Source organism: Echeneis naucrates, chromosome 3 (genome assembly GCF_900963305.1).
Source record: "Echeneis naucrates chromosome 3, fEcheNa1.1, whole genome shotgun sequence".
Classification (NCBI taxonomy): Eukaryota; Metazoa; Chordata; class Actinopteri; order Carangiformes; family Echeneidae; genus Echeneis; species Echeneis naucrates.
The window spans coordinates 14341676-14365100 of NC_042513.1; the positions used below are offsets into that span (position 1 = coordinate 14341676).

General features: G+C 41.4%; 2 protein-coding genes across 3 annotated transcripts; both read right to left on the reverse strand.

The window, feature by feature from the left end:
* Nucleotides 1–1177: 1177 nt before the first annotated feature.
* Nucleotides 1178–4444, reverse strand: LOC115041198 (alpha-2Db adrenergic receptor-like). The gene is made up of 2 exons (XM_029498526.1): nucleotides 4133–4444; nucleotides 1178–2323 (listed from the first exon to the last, which is right to left on the reverse strand). Exons 1-2 carry the CDS (start codon nucleotides 4442–4444, stop codon nucleotides 1178–1180), a joined length of 1458 nt encoding a protein of 485 aa, XP_029354386.1.
* Nucleotides 4445–10696: 6252 nt separating this feature from the next.
* LOC115040977 (zinc finger protein 408-like) lies at nucleotides 10697–22937 on the reverse strand. 2 transcript variants are annotated; one of them, XM_029498184.1, is made up of 9 exons: nucleotides 22801–22937; nucleotides 21720–21993; nucleotides 20333–20391; nucleotides 18969–19183; nucleotides 15765–16510; nucleotides 14318–14527; nucleotides 13835–13958; nucleotides 12524–12757; nucleotides 10697–11440 (listed from the first exon to the last, which is right to left on the reverse strand). In XM_029498184.1, exons 2-9 carry the CDS (start codon nucleotides 21987–21989, stop codon nucleotides 10794–10796), a joined length of 2505 nt encoding a protein of 834 aa, XP_029354044.1. In that variant the 5' UTR covers nucleotides 21990–21993; nucleotides 22801–22937; the 3' UTR covers nucleotides 10697–10793. The 2 variants fall into 2 exon arrangements, with proteins under 2 accessions (XP_029354044.1, XP_029354045.1); XM_029498185.1 differs by lacking the exon at nucleotides 21720–21993 and having other exon boundaries at nucleotides 22801–22888.
* Between the last annotated feature and the right edge of the window lie 488 nt (nucleotides 22938–23425).

The window sequence follows — 23425 nt, forward strand, 5'->3', positions numbered from 1 at the left end:
ATATTCCAGATGAGACGCTTAATTGCACAATTTTCAAACTGTGTTGCATAGCAACCAGAGGGATGTGAAGTTGATTTTGGCCTTGATGTTATCTCTCCCTCTGCTGACACTCATATCTTTAGCTTGTGTATTGAAAGATAAAACATCATGTCTGATTATCCACTACATCTATTCCCATCTTAAAAGCAGCTACCAAAAATGTATCGTTGATTCGATTGTCAGTGATTTGTTCTTTATGCTCAGCTACTCCCAGGCCAGCGCAGGGTTCAGCATTCAGCTCCATGAGTGTTTTTTTTTTTTTTTTTTTTTACTGTTTACTGCTTACTGATATATTAATGATTTGAGTCACGCAGCCTGCAGCGACCAGCACAGTTATGTCATCCCAAATCTTTTGAGGATTATATCCGTCATTGTGCAAGCTTGAGGTAGATTATATTTATTCAGAGACGCTGGTGCAGTGGGGTTCATGCTCTTCCTCCCTCTCCTTTTCTTTCTCTTTTGTCTTCTCACTCTGTTTGCGGCAGCTCAGCCCATCTGCTAGCAGTACATGAATGTTTAATGCTTGTGCCCCGGAGCTGTGCCGTGTCAAAAGAGCACTGCTGCTGTGTGAACAACGGCTTACTTTTGTTTGGTGTTCGCCACCTTTACTCCTTTACTTGACGTTAACAGTTAAACTGGGTGCTTCTGGTCAGTAATTACTTTGAAGGACAGAAATCCTTTTCAGAACTCATTGCATATTTTTCAAGTGTCTTTGTGGGTTGTTGTTTTTTTTTTTTTCTCTCTTTTTTTTTCACATTCTTGTGTATCAGCTTTTTTTCTGCCAATACTTGGATTGCAATGCAAGTCAACTTATTTGTTACAGTGCACAGACATCTCTCAACTCTTCTGGGACAAATACTTCAATGCCCTATAGCCATTTTCTTCTAATTAACATTCAAGTTCAGGCGAACCCCAAGTTGTAATGTTGAACTATTTTTGCAAGGAAGTGTAGTTTGAAACTCCTGCCCTCACAGCATCTGTGTGTCACAGTAATCTTCTTCCGGTGTGTTTACTCTAGCATAGAAAGTGATTATTTAAAAAAGCAGTGGGAAGTGGAATATTAAAATCAATACTCCAGCTGTATGGCAAGCCCTTTAATGTCAGTATGACAGCACAGCGGAAAACACACATTCACATCTTATGTCTGTTTGTGAGTATGGAATAAAATCTTCTTGAAGGCTCTCCTGAAGTCTCGGTTAAAAATAGTGTATATTATGGGGTTCAGGGAGCTGTTGCAGTATCCGATCCAGAAAAACAGGTTGAAGAGTGTCTCAGGGATTGTACAGTTCTCCCGGCAGACAGCATGGAGACTGTAAGTGAAGAAGAATGGGAACCAGCAGAGGACAAAAACCCCCATCACTACTGCCAGGACAAATGTGAAACGCTTCTCTCTCATCTGAGCTACTTTGTTTTTGGACAGAAACATCTGCCTGCTGCGGAGCAGCACGGGAGAGCGGAGGAGGCAGTGGTGGGAGAGGTGGTCAGATGATGCCCATGATATAGAGGCACAGGAAGGAGGCGGAGGAGGCTTCAGCCTGCTCATCGATCCTTCTGCAGCCTTCTCCTCCTTGGTCTTCACCCGTCCACCGGCTCTCCTGGGAAAGCGGAGGGATGAGGAAAATGAGGAGGATATTTTAACGTCAGCTTCACAGCTCTTCTCCTCTAAGGTGATATCATCCAGCTCTCCTCTCCTGCTGCTGATGCTGTCTATGTTGGAAGAGCTGTGTTGGTTGGCAGGAATTGGACTGTTGAGCTGGTACTGAGATTTACTGCAGCGGGCTCCCTGTCTGTGGCAATTCCTGGCCAGGCCCGTGAAGCAGGTCTCAGACTGTGATGGCTGCTGCTCCACTGCGTTCTTTGCCACGAACACGGTGGAGGCTCGCTGCTTGGCAACGCGGTAGATTTTACAGTATACAAGAATCATAATGACTCCCGGGGCAAAGAAGGACACCATGCAGGAGGAGAGGATGTACCACGTCTGGTTGTTGAGGAGGCACTCTTGCCTCTGCGTGTCGTCATTGCCCTCCCTCTCCAAATCCTCCTCTTTCTGTGCCATGAGGAGCGGCGGGGATGAGATGACGATAGATATGAACCACACAATGCTGATCATCACTTTAATCCGTTTAGGTGTCCTGTTGCGATTGTAGCTGACGGCTTTGGTGATGGACCAGTAGCGGTCGAGGCTGATGGCACAGAGGTGGACGATGGAGGAGGTGCAAAAGAGGACATCTAGAGCCAGGTAGAAGGAACACCATGTCGAACCAAAATACCAGTAGCCCATGACCTTACAGGGGAGAAGCCAAATGAGATATATTAATGACAGATTTCAGCAGCAGTGACGACTTGATTCTATTAGGCTTCAGTCACTGGTACTTGACAGCATTAGTGTAAACCAAAGACAAAACGTCTTAATGGTTTGTTGGTGTTGGGTCAGAAAAAGCTATAGAACTATCTTTGGCTGTGCCACTTAACTTTTTAATTACCAATGAAAGAGGTAACTGAACTCATTGACAAATTGTCAATCAAAAATCAGCTTCTAATGACCCCAAAAGCAACTTTGAGGATCCAGTCACCATATCTGATTGAGCCCTGTAATTTGTTGGTATAGTTCAGTTTTTATTTAAAACCTTGATAACGGCCATAAGATTTTTTTTTTTTTTAAAGAATAAAGAATTTGCAAAGTATAAACAAACCTGAGCTCTTGTTAATAGAGGGCTAAAGTTAGCAATGCAAACTGATACGCCTGCTTGTCTCTGATTTCAGTCTCAACGGACTCCCCGTCTGGGTCTCAGACGTGTAACTGAGTCGCTCTGTTGTTTCCTCCTCTAATCATTTGATACTCAAGTGTTTTACCTGTCGACCCAGACCGAGCCGGCAGTGGTAGGCGGGGCATAAATCAAGATCCAGATTGTAAATATAAATAATTGTTGATGTGCCACAATATACCTGGAAATGCACTTTGGACATTCGGTTGTCCCAAACAAGCAACCTGAAGTGGTCACTCTGGGGTTGGAACCACACTTAATACAAAATATGAGCGTTTCTCACAGTCACCAAACATGTTTTCGGTTTCAGCTAATCAGAAAACTGCATAGGAAATTTTCAATACAAACACAGAACCAAACAGTTTTTGACTTTCCAAAAGGAGACGACCAATCATGTACAGGATAAACTTTGGTGATTTCAAATCTAATATCACTGTTAAGTCCAGTCCAAATATCTTGATATGCTATATTATCACTTCTGGTGAGTAAACAGTGGTTTTATTTATCAACTGCCAATGTCCTGTAAGCAGAGAAGTGAATGAGTTTGGACTCAGCAGCACAGCAGAGGGTGCAAAACTATAAAAGTAAATAAAAATCACAGTGTTGGATGCAAAGTATTATTCAATGCGATGGAATATCGACCTCAGCCAAACACTGAAGCGTTCTGGGAATTGTGGGAAATTTACATGAATAATGACTGAAGTGAGGGAACCTCCACGTCAAGGCCACCAAAGAAAACTAATATTAAAAACTACATATCCAAAAATATAAAAAGTCAGCATCTACAAAGCAGCTCTGTTGACTGAATTATTACAGACATGTTTGGTCACTCACACAAATATGACAAATGTTAAAATTAAATCTGCCTGCATCGTCTCCCAGTAGAAGACAGTGAAGTAGCAGGGGGAATCAGTTAAGTGACTTTTCCAGCTTGTCACATAGATTTCATTTGACAGCTTCTGAAATTGTTTAAAACTTTAATGGCCCCCAACTGGCATATCCCCTGACTTTTCCTCTGCACTGCATGGTGCTGATTGAGCTGGGATTGGCTCCAGCAATCCCCGCAACTCATACACGGATAAGCAGTAGAAGATGAATGAATAATCACAAGTGCCTCAAATCAGCTGTTGGTAACGCTGCAGACTCCAACTGTGCAAATGGCACCAACATCTGGCTGAAATCTGATCACTAGATGAGCCCCTACCTCCAGACGTGGTCTCTAGCGAAGTACAGTAATTGAGATCTCTTCCACCTGAATTTGCGCCTGTGTTGACCTGGGTTTTACCAAAAACTGGTAAAATGTGAGTCTGAACAAAGAGTTTCCTCACCTCATTAGCCAAGGAGAAGGGGATGACAAGCGTTGCCACCAGTATGTCGGCTGATGCCAATGACACCAGGAAGAGATTCTGTGGCGCCTTCAGGGCTCGGCTAGTGAACACTGCCACCACAACCAGCACGTTACCAACCACTGTCCCTAGGATGATAACTGTGACCACAAGCACGATGAACACTGATGCCACCTGGGAGTGATGAGGTAGAGGAGGAGATCTCAAAGTGGTGGAGGAGGAGGAGGAGGAGGAGGAGGAGGACGTCTGACTGGCATTGTCTAGAGAGGAGTTTGTTGGTGAAGAGGCCGGCATCGTGGCCAGGACAGGAGCCAATACATCTGACAAGTCCATCCTGGTTAAATGACTGGCGTTGTTTTTATTTTAACCCCCAGTGCTTTCACCACAAAGAGGTTTTAATGCCAATAAGAAAAAACCATAAAAATAGAATCTGTCAGAAAAAAAAAAAAACCTGTCTCTTTGGTTCTAGGGGGAAATCATCCAATATCAATCTCACCACTGACAACATACAAATAATCCCCCTTTCAAAATACAAATTACCATGCACAGCTCAAATCCTTGCAGCGCTACAGCTATGGTCAATATTTCATAATATTAGACCAACAAACATTAAGCCTCATTGCTCCGGTCATGCCACAATACATTCCGCCTCGGACAGAAAGAATTGTATGTTTTTGTTTTTTTGTTTTTTTTTTTGAAAGTCATACCTTTTCAAATGTCCATTCATAAGCACATCTGAGACCAGAGGTGAACACACTTTAACGCTGCAGGACTGGCCTATTTACTTCAAATAAGATGAAAAAAAAAAAGGAAAAGAATAGTAATAACAAAAATAGAAAAGCATATGCTGTAGTTGGAGCAAGGACAGACACCCTGGTAGGGATGCATTGTGCCCTCATACTGCTTCACTCCGAAAAAAAGGATTAAAAAGTAGAAAAAAAAAAACAGAAAAAAACTGAATTGGAGGAGGTGATAAGAGAAAACGGGAGGAAGAAGGAAAGACAGGAGGAGATGATGTAGGAAAAAAGAAAAGACAGGAAAAAGAAAAACAGACGTCCTCACTTTCATGCGAGTCTGCTGTGCTGAGTGACACTGCTGCTGGTGTTGCTGTTCACTGCTTCTCTACTGCTGGGAGAGGAGGAGGAGAGAGAGACGAATAAAGAGATGAAGAGAGGGAGAGGGGAAGAGATGTTTAAAGGCGAAGACAAGTGGGACTCGAGTTCATATATATAAAAAAAGGCCAGGAAATGAGGAAACATTGAGAAGAGAGGTATATAAAGTGATGGATCAGAGGGAATTCTTAGAAGGAGGAGAGGTGGGATGAAGAGAAAGACAAGAAGAGAGGAGGAGAGAGAACATGAGACAGAAGGAGGGACAGGAGGGAAGTAAGAAAGACAGAAAAGGACAGAAGAGAAGAAGATAAGTATCAGAAAGAAAGGAAAGAGTGGAGGATAAGGAGGAGGAGTAATTCACAGGTGACAGCGGGGCAGAAGGAGGGAGGAGAGGAGAGACAGGAGAAACCGCGAAAGAGACAATTGCAAGGAATAAAGGACAGACTGGGGGACAGACTGGGGGACAGACTGTAAGAAAAAGGAAATGAGGACATAGAGAGTAGAGGAGGAATCCAAATGAAAAGAGGAGAGGAGAAGAAAGGTGGAGAGATGTATCTATGGGGTGATGATAGAGAAATAAAATAGTTTCTTTCACAGTTAGTGCTACAGATGAGTCCGTCTGTGAGGGGTGATCAATCGATTCAAATTTACTCTCAGATGAAAAGATATCATTTATTTAATCACTCACTCATGCTCTTAATTTAGATGGCTGGCACTGAATGATGACATATGGGCAGATCCATCGCAGCCCGCCTGCACCGCTCACACTCCTGGATCTGAATGCAGCCCACGACCATTCGAGCCCTGATACTCCCGCGTGTTTTAGATAGCAGCTCTAGGAGATGTTTCAAAGCCCGGCGTTTTACACACCCGGACGGGGATGTCATCTCATGATGCCACAGACTGTGGGCAAAGTCAACAGCAGATCAGGGACTGTGGACATAAAAGTACACCATCCATCCTACTGTTGTTTGTTGCTATCGAGTTGGATAAACATCAGCAAGTGGCCTCGCTCACCACCAGGCATTGTTTGAGGCTGTTTATTCTACTTGTATGGATAAGCTCTGTATAATGCAGCTCGGAGACAGAAAACTCTCAGGCCACCACCAATTGCATTAAGGTTGGTGAGGTGGTAACAAAGGGCTCACCAAAACGATTAAGGATGAAGGCACATGATAAGTTAAATCAGTGTTCTTGGAAACCTCCACAGACAAACAAACAAGCAGTAGCATGCTGAAGCAGAGCGTCCGTATTTGATGCTTTTATGCTAAACAGTACATGGAAAAGTAAAATGAGCAGTGTACTTGCTGGTAATGGTGGGATGTTATAGCATTACGTCTAGCAGTCAGATCAGCTTTGACGCAACAAACTGTCCACGACTGTTGAGCACAACATTGAGATATCTGATAATCCTGATCCCCGCAGACCGGGATCGTCCCACAGAGCTGCAGTGTTGAAGATGCTCTGACTCAGTGTCTACATCTCACAGTTTGGTCCTGGAGAAAGTAGCTCTAATCAACCGCTGGACCCTTTTTCCTGCATCAGCTAATAAACTTTAGGGCTAAATGTTCACCTGCTGTCTCATCTATCCCACCCACTGGCACGTGCCATGGTAACCAGATCATCCATGTGATTCACTTCGACTGTGGGGTGGGGGTTGGGAGTGTTTTGTTAACTTTGCACAGCCTCACGCCTCCTTCACAGATGTTGACATCGCGATGGTGTCTAAATGTCTCTTAGCAGCACAGAGCTGCCTGTCAGCACTCATAAAAAATATTCTCTCTATGAAAACGTAAATATGCTGTTAAACAAAAGCTGAAAAGGACTTTGGACTTCATTATAATTCTCTGCTGTTTCACCCCCAAAAATCTGCAAACCAAGTCATATGTGTTTGTTTATCACCCTATACATTGGTCCATCCATGTCAGTTCGTTGGGCTGAGCTTAGCCAAGCTTCACTGATTTGAGGTCCATACACTTAGTGCAGATCTGGCAATACCATTTAGGGATTTGTGTATTCTTCTGGGCAAAAGAACAACATCATAGGTACAAGTGGTTCAAATGGGTTTCCTCTTCATTTGGGTGGAAAGTCTAAAGTCTAAATCTTGGACATCTGGACACAGCTTGGAGAAGACTCAGTGCTCTTTCATGGCAAACATGAAAATGTTTGGGACATTTCTTTGTGTCGATTCCTCTCTCCTTTCCATTGGAGGGTTTCTGGGAACATACTGGGAGAAGAACCGGAGTAAATGCAGCTCTAACTAGTGGGACAGCATATCTATGCTGGCTATCTAATCCACCCCGAATACTGTGCATGGCCTGCTGCCACTGTGCCCCAACCCCAGAGAGGCATGAGACAATGGATGTTGTTTTCTGAGTTGTTGTTTACATTAATTTGTGAAGAGTTACTAGTAAAAAATAAATAAATAAATCACTGCTTGGCTGTCAGCGAATACGCTGTACTTATTCCTGATATGTAGGATTTATTTTGGCCAGAAATCTTTCCTTCTCTAAAATTAGCCTGTGTGACAGTACTGCCAGAGGCTCTGGTCAAACCAGGCAGCTCCCCAATGGCACCAACCTACTGGATGTGCTTTTGTTCTAATACAAAACTGTGTCTTTTGGGTTACCGCTAAAACAACAGCTTCCTGGACCCGGTGAAAGATGCTGTGGAGGAGTCAAACTAAATGTGTGTTTTATCAAGTGATATGGAAAATGGTTATGGATTAAAACCATGTTTTGTGACAAAGTGCACATGTAGTAAGAAGAGGAACCACGCTGAGTACTGAGGACCACCGGTGGGGCATGCAAAGTAGGCAAGCGCCTTGCTCAAGAGCACGTATGAGTGTTCCTTTTGAAGAAAGACAAAAGGCAGAAGCTCCTTTGTATTAATATAGAGGAGTGTCCCACCCAGAGGACCGACATGAGAAGACACATTTCTCAAGCTGTTGGTGAATTCTTGAAGTAATATTTCTGGGGTTTATGTTTCCAATACATAACACATATCCCAAGTGTCAGCTTAAGAACAGAAATTCATTGATTCATTCAGTCTTTGAATATTTACTGCTCGATTTCTGTTCCAAGTCTCATTGAGTTTTCATTTATTTATTATTTTTGTCACAAAATGGATTGAAAAAAAGAACTATCTGGCAAGACATTAAGTTTGTGTTTTAAAATAAAGATGGATTCAAACAAACAGGTATGAATCTCTGGATTGATAGCATTAGCATGCCATTTAATTTCTATCATATGCGTCACATAATAAATATGAGGAAAATGTACGTAAGAAAAAAAAGTTGAAAAGTATGAAATATGACAGTGATTTTTTTCCCCCTGAGAGTTGGCAGACTGTACAGGACAGTAGTAACAACAACAACAACTATGGAGATGTTTATTTCTTTCCGGTCAAGAATGAAATGAGATCTGTTTTGAGTCTCCATCTGTGGAGGAAGGTGATGAAGCCAAGTCAGACATGATTCAAAAGAAGAAACCCTATATGTAGGTTGAGGATGGAGGATGGGAAGCCCACAGCTAAACCACTGAATTGCTCTGATGTGTCATGGATGTTCCTAAAACCTGCTTTTGCTGTTGTGCTATTGTTTCTATTTTCCTACTATATTTACCAGGGGGACATAAGAACACTTGGCACGTTATAAGACAGGGAATTGAAACCTTCTCTTGCACTGTTTAAAAAACCCCTCTTTTTAACATAATTCACAGGTTAGCTTTACAGGAGAGGTTGTTGTTATACCTTAAGGGTGTCAGGACCTCTGAACAAATTAAACAGGGATGAGAGTATGCGTCAGACTGACAGCAGCTGGGTGCCCTGCGGGAAACTGAAAGTATAAACAATATTAGATTTGTAACAAAGCGGTCCATTGGGGTTGGTTCATTTGTGAGATGCCAATATATTTTAGGATTAAAATGAGTAGAAATTATTAAAGCAGTTACTATAGCCTGGCCGATTAGTTTAAGCCACCAACCATGAACTGTATTTGTACCATTAAATATTGTCTCCACGTGCTGTCTACATTTATTTCTATCATCGCTCCACTGATGATGCCTTGAAATACTGTCGTACTCCCGTTCACACAGAAAGCCTGGCTGTGAGCACGGGCTTGGATATTTTTGGTCTCAATCTAAATCCTCCTTCAAATCGAAAATGTTTGTTTTTGGATGGTATGTTTGGTGGAAAATGAAAATGTCTTAAAGGAAGTTTTTACTTCAGTCAGTATTGGCGTTAAACCACAGAGATGCTGAGGTGGATTTTTTTTTTTTACCTTGTCCTTGCTAAAAAATACCACAGGTTGCTATATTAATATGATGGATGGCAGATAAATATTGAACATAAACAAGATAAGCCAAAGATATAGTACTTGGAAGTTGACTTTGGTGTTGGACTTGAAACTTTGCTGACTTTGCTGAGAATTGTTGAAAATGTACATGCGGTTGTCAAAACTCACAGTCTAAGTGCAATTGAGTCATATCCAATATGACTGCTACAGGAGGAGTAGTACTATTAATAATGCATCTATGAGTGGATGTTTTCTTCAAGCATGAAGTGGTATTTCATTTCTCTGTGTTTATCGGGTAGTCAAGGCTTATCAACTCTGGATTAATGGCAAGTCTATTGTAGACAGGGGCTGTCTTCATCCTGCTGCTCTTCATCGGCTCAAGAGTTTGGCTCCATTTACAGCAACATGACCTTGCCTCTGCATCATCTGTGTCTACATACATCCAATCAGAGACTATCAATTACCCATAACACACAATAATGTGGATGTGCCTCAAGACCAGAACATCTGAGAAGCACTGAGCTAGATCACAGATTTGACGAAAGAGTTCTCTTCTTGTTCTCAGTCGGCATCTCTGACATGCCGCCAGGCTTCTCCATACTCCCCAGCCCATAGAGCTTTAATACTCCAGCTATGCAGGCAAGTATATGAACATTGATGTAGGTGCTGCACTATAATACATGCATAATATAATGAATATGAAAAAAATGACAAAACAAACTAAAGAGATATATCCACCTTCACCTTGATGTTTTGTTTTATCTTAAGGATCACCATTAAATGTCAGCTGCTCAGATTCATACAAGAGCACCAAAAACCTGGACAATCCTATGAACCAATTTCCAAACACAAGGAGAAACCATGCGAAAATGGAAAATAGCATATTGGAATTAAAAAAAAAAAAAAAAAGGGGGTGGGGGGGCAGGACTTCGACTTCTCTCTTTTTAAACTGGGACAGCTGCCACTCCACCCCCATAACCAGCTGCTAATTATGCCTTCTGAGGTTGAATCTGGTCTGTCAGGGCTTTTTCAAAGGCAATGTATGCAACAAATGTTAAGCTGTGAGTGACACTGAGATGAGTATGGAAAAAAAGAGTACCTGGGACGTGCTTAACATATTGCATTCATGATATTTATTGGTAGAACATGACATGATGTGATCTCTTAACTTTTACATATTGGTCTCACTCAACCATCTGATCCACCAGAGACGGTTCAGGGAAGCTGGGATTTGAGGCTACATGGTGTTTATCTCAACAGTCTGAGCCACAGTGCAGAGTCCGTTCCCCTCCTCCTGTAAGATCAGCAGCTCTCCTACTGTCTGCTGCCCCTGGACCACAATGCACTGCTCTGTGCCCTCTGATATCATCACCTCCACCAGCTCCTGCCCCGTCCCTGCAGGCATTGTGTTTTCTGATGCGAGAAGCAAAGAGGCGGAGCCTGGTGTGGACAGGTTTTCCGCATGGACGTAGAAGACAGCGTGTTGAGCATTACCTGAAGCCTCTCCATCTCCTCTTTTTAAGCTCTCATCCTGTTGAATCTGTCTCTCCTCATTTTCTTCCTCCTTTCCTCGTCTCCTTCTCAGCTTCACTTCGCCAGCCTCCTGAGGGTGAGAGTTCTTTTTGGGTCTGCCTCTGATTGGCTTCGGGTGACTGGAACTTAAAACTGCTAGCTCTTGCGCAGCATCTTTCTTGCTGCTGTTTGTCTCATGTCCGTGTCCTTCCTCCACCTCCTCCTGGCTTCCTGTCTCTGTCCTGTGCTGGGCCTGGTGCCTCAGCAGACTTTGTCTCACAGTATATGAAGCACCACAGTGGCAGCTGTACGGTTTCTCCATCATGTGGGACGACTTTATATGTCTCCTCAGCTTGGTGGCCAACGTATATCCTGAGAAAAATAACGGTGTAAACATTTACAAACCAGAACAGGTGACTTGCATTCATACAGCTGAAAGGTATTAAGAATTTTAAACAATTTTTTCCACTTTTTCATAAGTTCGACTGTATCATTCTGTTTTTAATTCTTTTTGCTTAGCGGATGAAGTTTGCATTATTTATTATTTATTTATAAAAACACTAAGCAGATAATTTTGTTTCCCCTTCTCATTAATACAACACATTTTTAAAGTGATCCCTCTCTGTGATTCTGCAGCATTGTGGCTGTGGATGGATGGATTGATGGTAAAAGGAAGTGCAATTGAGCCAGAATGAGCGGAAAAACTGAGCCTGAAGTCTTAATAGTGGTTAGTAACCGCAGAGAAAAATTTAAAAATAGCCCTTTTAAACTTTGTAAAATGGATTAAAAGCTCTTATGGGCTGTGAAGTTACACAATACCACCTAGTTGTTGTGTAACAGTAAATAGCTATATAGTAAGTTAACCCCTGTAATTATGTTTGACAGAAATGATAAAAAATGTAAAAACTGGCACTCTCCACTCATGAGGAATAAAACGCCACTTGTAAATGTCTAAAAACAGTGTGAGTTGATGAATAATGAAAACTCTGAACTCAGAGAACAATGCCTCATAAAAAGTAAATATGAACAACCTCGCAATCAGCAGTTTGTACTTTCTAATCCTATATGCAGGACAGAACATCTACAGCCCACTAAGTGAGATAAATGGTTGGTTTGGAGGGGAATGGGCAAGCCTGTGCTTCGTGCCCTTAATAGACTTTTTCGTTGACTAATTTTTCAGTGTTTGATTTTAGCTGCACTTTTGTTTTTGTGAAACTCTCTTAAAAAACTGGGGCTTAATTAACAAGAAGCAGGTTTTCAATACTTTCTTAGTTTAATAAAAAAAGAAAATGCTGATTTTAATGAGCTGCAGTGTAAGGAGATGCGCACAGAAACGATAAAATGTGCTGCTCTTGCATGAGTTAGCTGTGAAAGATAACAGGACTTTTCCCCAGCCTCCCTTGATAGTTTTTTCTCCTGCATTTGAATTTAAATAGTTTTATATTCCGTTATAACCTTTTCCACAGACTGGGCAGCGATGTGGCCTTTCTCCAGTGTGCAGTCTCTCGTGCGACTTAAGGCTGTGGGGGTCCCTCAGCGACTTTCCACAGTAGCTGCAGAGGAACCCTCCTCCAGTGTGAGAGAGCATGTGTCGACGGAGCTCAGGTTTCTGTGAGAAGCTCAAGTTGCACTCAGTGCAGGGATATGGCTTCTCTCCGCTATGAATTCTGAGATGGCACTCAAGGTTTCCTGAGACAGTGAAAGGCAGACAGAGGCAAAATGAGATTGTGGTCTCAGAGGTGAACTGCATTTGTCCAGTAATGTTTGAAGATTATGTCCTCTCAAAAGACTCATGCTGTTGAAATGAAAACGTAAATGTAGGGCAGTTGGGGTCTGTTGTCTCTTGTTGAATATATTTACAGGGATGGTTTCAGATTATTTGACTGATTTATCGGCCAATTGTATTAGAGTTTATTAGTATTAGAAAGGTGTTTTGATAAACTGCTAACCAAGTGTACTCTTTCAAACAGTAAAGTTGGTTTGTGTGGTTTATGAAGCAACGGCAGGTCTTTGATCTGAAATTGCATTGCGGTCCAAGTGTTGACATATTTCCTAAATCATTAGCGGGGATTACTCAGACACACTTATTAATAGATACTTAGGAACCACATCGAGGACAAAACGTGAGGGTACTTGTTTTCCTACAGTATCATAAGCACCAAGGATGTCAGAGGTACTGGAGATATGATTCCTCTGACATAAACAGAGAACATAAGAATGTGCAACTAAAGAGATATGCGTTTTTGGTTTTAGCCAATATGACTGAACTGTATGTGGTCAAAGTGCTTGGAATTCACAACTTTTTAAAATTTGCCCGTCACCATTTCGGTTTTTTTTAAGGGAGCTTAAACCTATTTAGAGCTTCTTTTTAAAACCAGTGGAGTGACGACATTAGATGGAATGGAGGTTTAAGACACACTTGAGGTGAAGCAATGACTTCACCTCTCAGACCATGAGTCCAAGTCAAATTGTGATCTGGCCACAGCAGTATTGTCAAACTGAGTACAACTGAAAGCTTAGATTTGTATTTAATCATCTGTCAGACACTTTTCCAAAGTAACCTACAAATGAAAATAAAAGTGAAGCTTCTGTCCAATAAAGGCCTTGGTGTAAGTACAAAGTATGATATGTATTGACGAAGTCGGGGAGAACAGAGAGTTAGAGGCAGTTAGATATGTTGGGGTCCAGGAGAGGCGCTGCTCTCTGAAGAGATGAATATTGAAAGAGCTTTTTGTCATTGTCTCGGTTGTCGGGATCATCCCTTACCTTTCTGACTGAAGCACTTGTCACAGTACTGACAAATGTGCGGTTTCTCTCCCGTGTGGAGCTTCATGTGGTTTCTCAGAGAGCCAAAGTTTGCCAGCAGCTTGGGACAGAGTGTGCACTGAACCTTGGAGAGGAGTCCACAATCAAATGTAACTAGTGCTTTTGCTCTCTGTGTAAGTACATGAAGTTAAAACTGCTGTTTGGAGAAGGAAAACCAGAAGGAAAACCAGATGAACATTCAAATTTAAAGACATTACATCAAAGTTTTCAAAACTGGGGGGTGCAGAGACAGAACCACTTAGTTTGAAAGCCTGAAATAACTTAAGAGCAGGTAAAGCTGCAGCAATTTAAAGATATTCCTCCTCGCTGACAACACTTTTCAGGACAATTACTGTCAGTGATTAGTTCCCCACTGTCTCATTAAAAAGGCAACAATTGGAAAATGTCACCACAGATGAGTGAATAGCACTTAAGTGTCTTTACCTTCGGAGGCTGTTTGTAGATCATCCTGCTGCAGTGAAGGAGGCGGTGGATGCGTAGGGAGGGGCGGCGTGCAAATGCCTTCCCACAGTGCTCACAGGCGTACGGCTTCTCTCCCGTGTGAAGCACCATGTGCTCCTTCAGGTCCCGCTTCAGTCCGTAGGTCTTCTCACAGTTGGGACAAGAAAATGGACGCTCCCCACGATGACTCATCTACAAATGGCACCATTGTGATTTTAAATAATATGTATCATTATGCCTGCTGCTGTTATTACTGATTAGGATGGCTAAATTGCTGCTCTGCAAGATGACTCAGCTGACCGTCACTAAGGGAGCAGCAAGGGGTAACAAGAGCTCCCTGTACCCCCACTCACTGTTTAAAAAAAGCCACCGCTGTCGTATTTTGCATTTGGAAACCCTTTCATTTGTCAAGTGTTTTTTTTTTCCTGGTGATTTGTGGAGAGAGGACACGAAATGAGATAATAGAAAAGCTTCAGCTGAAACACCCACAGTAAAAGTCTGTCACTTTGCACGAACATGGACAGCACTAACAGGAAGTCCTTAGTTGGAAAAAACATACATACAAAAAGAACAAAGAATATTATCAGTGCTACTTGTCCCAGAAAAAAATTAAACTAGCATAAATATCTGCTGGTCAAAAACAAGTAGTAGTGTCAAAAAAATATTTGTGGTCATTTATTGTGGTGATTTATTGAAGTTACCACTTTGTGTCAAAAGAACAATTATTCAGTGTCAAAGCCGATGACAACAAGAGTTCAGTTCATCCCAGAAAAAAAAAAAAAATGCAAATCTGACTATTTCAATCTTATCCCGTTATGTTGGGTGGGTTTGATTACAGTTCAAGCTGCCAATCTTTATAGATTTTCTTATATTTGTGTAAACATTTAAAAAGTGCTTCTTTTTCCTTCTCTCAGGTCACAACACAGTGATGGAAACTTTTATGTTGTTGCTGCTGGAACCTGTGCAGTTTAACCCTAACCCTATATATATATATATTCATAGTAACAACTGGAGTGTTGACATAGATAGCTGGTGATAAACAATAAATATAAAGTCCCTTTTCCGTTTTTAGTTCAGTCCTGAATGTTTGATCATGCATCACTTGGCCTCTCCTTTGTCATGGAGGTAGAAGTGGGACACTGTATTTTCAGGTAGTGAAATGAGTTGTAGAAGTTTTGTAACAACTGACCTCATGACGTTTAGCTTTAACAGTCTTCTGTTGTGCTTGCTGTTGGAGTCACTTTAACAGCAAAACGTCCTGATCGGTAAATATGTTGGTTCCAAAATAACCAAAGTAGGGAATACTTATTTCTAAAAGTTAAATGATAATGAACATCCTTATCGACATTAAATCTGCTTCCAAAAACCAATATAATGTATATTAAGAAAGAAAGAAAAAAAGGAAGACTGGGATTAGTTGATGCCCTACCTGATGGGCTCTGAAGCTCTCTGCAGAGGTGTAGTTTTTCCCACACTCCTGGCAGTTGAAAGGTTTCTCCTTTGAATGACTGAACTGGTGTTTCTTTAAGTGGCCGAGCTGGTAGAACCTTTTGCCACAAATGGAACATCTGTACCGCCTCTCCCTGACCTCAGGACCCCATGTCGGAGTTTCCACAACAGTCTCACCATCACATTGTAGCTGCACATTCACAGAAACCTCCTTATCTGGCATGGGCATGCCAACCTGAGTGGAGCTCCGGCTCAGTTCCTCTGTCTGTTTAGGTGAGTCAGGGTGGGCGAGGGGTTGCTGCGCCCGGCTGCTCAGACAGTGAACCCGTCGTGGTTTAGCAGCCAGGCGGGAGCTGCAGCGAACAGCAACGGGTGCAGGGAGGTCTCGGGAGTCAGCCTGACTGTTTTGTATGTCTTCTGCAGACGGAACTCTACAAGGTCCTGCACCTTTGCTGTCAGTGAGACCACCTGCTGCCGTGACATCATTGGCTGCTTGACCATCAGTGCCCCTGTCCTGCCGCCCATCACTGTCCAAACTCGGCTCAGACCGGATTTTCCCCACTCTCCTCTTTCTCTGCTGTCTGGTTGGGTGAGTTCTCTTGATGCACCTTCGAGGGTCTTTGTACTCTTCCTTCTCCTGTTCCTCCTGTACCCTCTCCTTTTGTTTGTCATCTGTCTCTTCCTCGTCTTGGGTCTCTGGGTGTTTTTTGTGTTCCACCTTGTTCCCTGTGCGATTCAAGAAACACAGTGAAGCATAATGAACTAGTTAGTTGACTGACAGAAAATGTCAAAATTAATCAGTGACTGTAGTCTAACAAAATATTTCTGGCTCTGTGAGTTTGTAATTATGTCAGTCATTTAAAAAAAAAACAATTGTTAAAGAGAAATGAATGTTTTATTCAGTCCCTTTGTGTCATAATTACTGACTGTGTCTGTCTCTCTCAATGAAAATAACTAAATGGCAGAAAAGCCTTTAAAATTGCAGCAATGTTGTGTGGCTTTACAAAACTGTGTGTGTAACCCCCTGTGTTTGGGGTAATTGGTGGCTTTAAACTGTCCGAAGGTCTGAGTGTGATTGTTTGTCTGTCTGTGTGTTGGCCCTGCAATCTGTCCAGGGTGTACCCTGCCCTCGCCAATGTGAGCTGGAATTGGCTCCAGCACACCCCACGACCCAGAAACGGAACCAAAACTGAAATAGCAAAGACCAGGTGACCTTTAGTCACCAGCCAAGACCTAGGCTTAACCAGCAGAGCCACATCTGCAAAGCTGCACTGTATTTTTAAGCTTAGAAAGCGTTTAACAAAGTATCTTCACTTAACTGTAAATGACACGTTCTATTTTAACAAGGAATTTAATATTTCTATATGAACTCAACAAGTTCCCTTATATTATGCAGTTATCTTCCATGAGTGATTTAAAAACACATTTCACATGCTCATGTTCTGTATTCATAATTTGTACTCTCTTATATATCTAGTATTAAGTATTACATTTAACATTTGGTTGTTGCATGTTGTCAAGACAGGAGGATTTGTGAGTTCTTTAAATGCTTCTTTTATCAACTGGCTATAAAATCTTTAGTGTTTCCTTCTTCTATTCATCATCTGAGTGTAATTAATATGTTCTTGCACAACAATTGAAAAAACCCTGCAGGGATCAATTGTTTTTTTACATCATAATCTTCCATTTTACGATTCATAATTATCATAGAGATGCTTTGATTAATTATATGTTCAATTTGTCTAAATCCGTGTTTATTAGGACACTTGAAGTCTGTGATGGTGCTGCTTTGTGCTGCTGGCATCATCAGCATGAAAATAGCAGCAGTCTCATCAATCAAGGCAGATAAACGCCTCTCCAAAAGAAATAATGGAGGATTAGTGGAGCTAGAGGGCAAATTATATCTACCACTTTAATTCTTTTTAATTATTTTCCTTTCTAATCTGTGTACTTTGGTGTTTCATCCTCTATCTATTCATCTTCAGCTTTCTCATTCACCCACCAGGAGCTCTGTATTCACATACTGCACATTTCATTTCAGCCCTGTGATGCACTGGCTAACTGTCCAGGGTGTACCCTGCCCTCGCCCAGTGTGAGCTGTGATTGGCTCCGGCAGCCCCCGCAACCTGGAAACGGATAAGCGGTAGAAGATGAAAGAATGAATGAATGAATGAATGAACATTTCATTTCACATTTCACACATTTTAGTTATGGCACCAGATGGCAAATTAGGTTTTCTGAAATCAAAACTGAGTCCACTGGAGCCAAAGGTCTGATACTGACTAGCTCCTCCAGCTGAACAGCAACCTGAGTCCACTAAAGTCTGTTTACATCATTCAGGGCCATATAATCCATTTTGGTCACCACCGCTTCATCATAACATTTATATGAAGGATCTATACATTGTTAATGTTATTACTGACAAAATTGCTGCTAAAGTAACATTAATTCAGAATTAATATAGTGAGTAACACTTTACTGTCCAACACAACCATACTGTAACAAAACTGTACCATTTCTTTTTTCTGACCAGATAAATGTTTCATGGTGCTTTAATTTTGAAATGATTATGCTTTTTCAAATTCCTTTGTGCATGTTTTTAATCCCTAGTTAAGCATTCCAATACCTTGGCATTTAAATTGTATTCTTTTGTAAATTACTTCTGATTTGCTCATGAGTCATTTTCTTTATGTACATTTAAGTGTCTCTTTAAAATGAGATAACTACTTCAATGGTACTCACCTGAGCAGATGAATAAATTAAATAAGGTTGATAACACATTACAATGTAGTTGTAAACAGATAAGGATTTTTTAACGTAATTACTAATATGCAAAGTGATATTCATTCATTCATTCATCTACTACTGCATATCCGTTTCTGGGTTGCGGGAGCTGCTGGAGCCAATCCCATCCAATGTTCAGGGTGACAGCGGGGTACAACCTGGACAGGTTTCCAGTCCATTGCAGGGCCAACATACAGAGACAGGCCCACGAGAAACCCATGAAAGCACAGGAAGAACATGTAAACTCTGCACAAAAAGGCCCCAGGCCGGGAATCGAACCCTTGTTGTTGTGGGGCAACTTGTGCCCAAAAAAGTAAATAAATAACAACACAACATGAATGAAATTAGAAAAGAGCTGGATAAAATCTCATTAGCTTGTGTTATAAAGTAACATTGTTACCTGAGTCTGGGGCATTGGAGCTGCCACGTGCATCAGGTATGTTTGTTGTCCCAGTTTTTCCCACAGTGTTATCATACAACAGCAGCTCTGTTCCCGGCTTGATGTCCACACACACACGCAGGCACACATCCACACACTCACCCACACACACCTTTGCACATGCACACTGCACTGTCACATTCTCCTTGGCTCTGCTTCGCACCTTGCAGGCAAAGCTAGTGGGAGCAGAAATATGTTATAGTGAATGAATCAATCAAATTGAGATTTCCTGCCACTTTGTTTTAAGTATTGCATCAGATGTGGTTTGATATGAGGAGAAAGCTGTTCCCTGTGGTTGTTTATGCAGTTGTGTGTATGAAACAAAGCCAGAGTTCACAAAGACATAAAAGACCAAGCTTAGTGTTCAAAGACAGATTAAGCACTTTTTCTCTGGTGCTCTTCATCTGTTCAAACACGGCTTTAAAATGCATCTCCAGGGGCCACGGGTGATGGGATGTTATGATCGCACTTTAAATACAACATGTATGTGTTATTTTTAACCAATCTGAGCATATTTTCTATGTGTGAGTGTCCGTGTGTGTGTATGAGACCAAAAGCGAGAGAATTGGCTGTATTAATCAATTCACTGCCCACGCATCTATGAAATCATTTATCAGTTATGGATGGAACTGTGTTCAAATGAAATAGGCAAGATGTCTGAGTGATCTGACCAAAAACTTTATCCTCACTGCTTAATGTACTATCAGTCCTGAGCTGTCCTTGGGTGATTGGATCACACAAGGCCGTGGTTACTTGTTAGTTGCTCACAACATGACGAACACCACCGCTTCATGAGTCAGTCCAGAATTAATAATGTTTGATGAGAGAGAGCTTCAAATCACATTTCTTAAAAATCATGTGTAAGCAGAGCACCGAAGGGAAAAAAAAAAATCTAAACAATGCCTAAAGCCTTACAGAAGCATCTTTTCTTCATATAGATAGTTCTGCTGTGGTTTACCCAGACAGACAGCTTTTATTAGAGCACCTTTGGACTTCGTGTGATGCATTATGGATTTATGCCTTATTTTGAAATCACTTCTCTTTGTCTCAAATCAGTTTATTTCCTGTTGTTGTCCCATTTCTTTCCTCTTTGATTTTCTGGCCCATCCGTGTCATTTATTTTCTCCTCCTGCTGGTGCTCATTCGTTTCCGATTGCTTTGTTTTGTCCTGCCTACATTTTTTTTGTACTTGTTTTTTTTTCTAAGCTCCTGCTTCAAAAATGCCTTTTGTATTATTTATATCAAGTTCCTTAACCTTATGAAATGACCAAGTCGTTGCAAACAAACATGCATTTCACACAATCTGAGTCAGTGGGTCAACTTACTTGATCCAGACAGCTTTTTGCAGAAGAGCTTCCTTATTTGCTGCCATCTCTATCAGTACCTGCGAGACACAACAGAGTTTACACTATTTACTTTTATATTCATGTCCATAATAAAACTGATGACTATCCACGTGTGACACAGACATTCCTAAAATAAAAAAGAATTGATTTCTAGGTCACTACTTCAATGTGTTAATTGTGGCACCATTGTAAATTGAGTGGCACATACTTTTTTTGAAGCTGCTCTAACCCTTTCTCCTTGTGTTTTCTTCTGTTCAACACTTGGTGGAAGTTAAAAGGGCTGATTTATTATCCTCCCACAGGTTTTGCACTTAATTAAGCTGAAAGGTTTAATTTCTATGTCACCAGTTCTGTCAGCTTGGAGGACAAAATGGTTTCAGACAAAAAACAGTGAATGCAAAAAGTTGCAATGAAGAATCTCAAGGTTGACTCTTCACTGACATGTCTTTGCATCAATCACTAAGACAAGGTGGACTCAGTCTAGGACTTACTGATGAGTTGATACCTGCTGTATGAATAATGAATAATGAATCACTATAATGTTGCTCCCTTGTTAAGGTATATGTTGAGGCATTTTGAATCTGAATGGGATGACCAATTCAGCCGTTTTCTTTTTTTGTTGTTGTTGTTTTTTGTTTTTTTTTTATATATAAAGGCGGTCTGTGCTGATGCAGGTCCAAACACATCATAACTGTAGGTTCCTGTACAAGCCTGAGTTTGATGACTGGCATCTCTCTGCTCCCTGAATGGTGCAGAAACTTTGGTCCTCTTAAGGAAGACAGTTAAGAATGTAATAATGCTATTGTGTAACAAAGAATGAAAGGGGTGTTTAAGTAAATTTATAGAATACGCATGACCTACTGAATGAAAGAATTCCAGCTTTGATTTGAATTTCAAGGTGACATTAGAGAAATAGCAACAGAAGATGTTAAGCATTCATTCTGATAGGAAGTTGGTGCCACTTCTAGCCTTTCGATTCATTCATTCATTTTCTACTGTTTATCTGTTTCTGGGTCACGGCAGGGTGGGGTCTCCCTGGACATGTCACCAGTCCATCACAGGGCCAACATACAGAGACAGAGACCAACAACATCTCACATTCACACTCACAGTCACAGTCAGACCTACGGACAATTTAGAGTCACCGATTAACCCAAACATCCATGTCTTTTGACCTATGTAAGCACAGAGAGAACATGCACTGCACTGAACCACTGCTGTGTTGAATGTGTGTACAATAGGATCATTTTGTAGCTCCAGCACGTGTTCTGCTGTAAGACTGTTTTGTTTTCTGGGTCCATGCTGCTTTCTGACAAATATGTAGATTGAAAACTTAAATTAAAATGTTCCGTCCGCCTCTGTTTACCTTTTCTGTCTCTGTTTGACCTTCCTTGGACTTGGTCTTGGACTTAATCATGAGTTCATCATCTAGACTACGACTCATCAGGTCAGTGTGATACTTCCAGGTCCACTTCCCCTCGGTCCCCAGCTGCGATCCAGCCTCAAGCGAGCGCCCAACCCACCACAGCCCCAGCCTGCCCTCACAGAGCTGTGATGGCCCCACGGCAAAGCCACGGGGAAGCAGCGTGGAGAGAAATGAGGCAACAACAGGCGGGATGGAAGGAAGGCCGGCCATCAAACTGCAGAAAGGTTACTTATTACTTTAACTGACTATGCTGCACATATTTGCAACAAGCTCAACACTCAGCAGACACCCTCTAGTTAACATTATGCAAGGCTTTTTAAAAACATTGTGTTCTTTTTTAATCTGCCATTTTATTCTGAAAAACGTATTCAGAGAACCACAGTACATGTAAAACCAGTAGTCTGCTCTGCAAGTTTAAAGTCCTGCATTCAAGTTTACTGAAGGTCATGTTTACTAAGTCCACAACTAACTGATGCTTTCTTATTTTAAATCGGATATCTCAATAGATTTATTTCACTCAAACATCATATAAATGAACATACACAAATATTATATTGTATTATATTATATTGCTGTTATGATGTTAATTAGTTTAACTCTTGGTCTGGCCTAACTAGACCACACAACATCTCATCTTACTCTCCGAGTCATGTAACACTCTTCCCAATAAAGGAAGTAATAAGAGCACCGTTGATGTAGACTATAGAAATATTTCATCTTGAACTCGCGCCCTAAATTCACTAAAGAAGGGAAAATGTTTTTTTTTTTTTTTTGCCAACAATAGACACAGCAGCAGTACTGAGTTAGCTTCAAGATGATTGTGTCATTTTCATTTGACTGGAGGACGTCAGCATTTATGCTGAGCAACAATATGTACACGATCAATTACAATTAAAATGTAAACATCGCAATTTCTGACGCAAACGGCAGCAAAGTCGATAATAGTTGGTTAGCAGCGTCTAGCTCCGGTGCTTTAGTTGATCCGACAAACGATGTTACTGACTGAAATCTGTATACATACTTCGGACGGGATCGGTGACTTGGATTGGTCGTTTATTATCACGCCGGATTATTTTTTCCACGCTTTAAACTCGGGAGAAGACTCTGTACTACAGTAAGAAACAACGAGACACCGAAGGAAGTCCTCCTTGTTTAAGGTCCGGCCGGAAAAGGTGCTGTGGTTTTGGTTCCGCCCACAGAAATGAAATCAATAGTTAGAGCTCACTTTCATTTCTATTTGCTACAGTGGTTGTATTTTCCTGTTTACACTCAACATGTCCACTAACACCCAGCCCTGTCACAAACCCTTTTTCACTGACTGTGTTGTCTCTGAATACAGAAGTGAGCAGAGCAGTGATTCTGATTTACTGGCAACAAACTTTCCATACTTTTTTTTTTTTTTTTTTTTTAGAATTTGAAGGTAAAATTGTCTATGACATAGCTAATATCAGGTAGCTCTCCTCACCAGTAATAACAGCATTGGTCATGTTATTGCTGTAACCACGTGAATAATGAACGAAAGACCCGAAGACCCGTACATTTGATTCGCGGATCAGTCACTGAGAACGTGCAGCGGTCATGTGACAAGTGAACGAGAGACTCAGACCGGAAAACGAAGAAGATTCGATTTTTCACACAATAAGTCT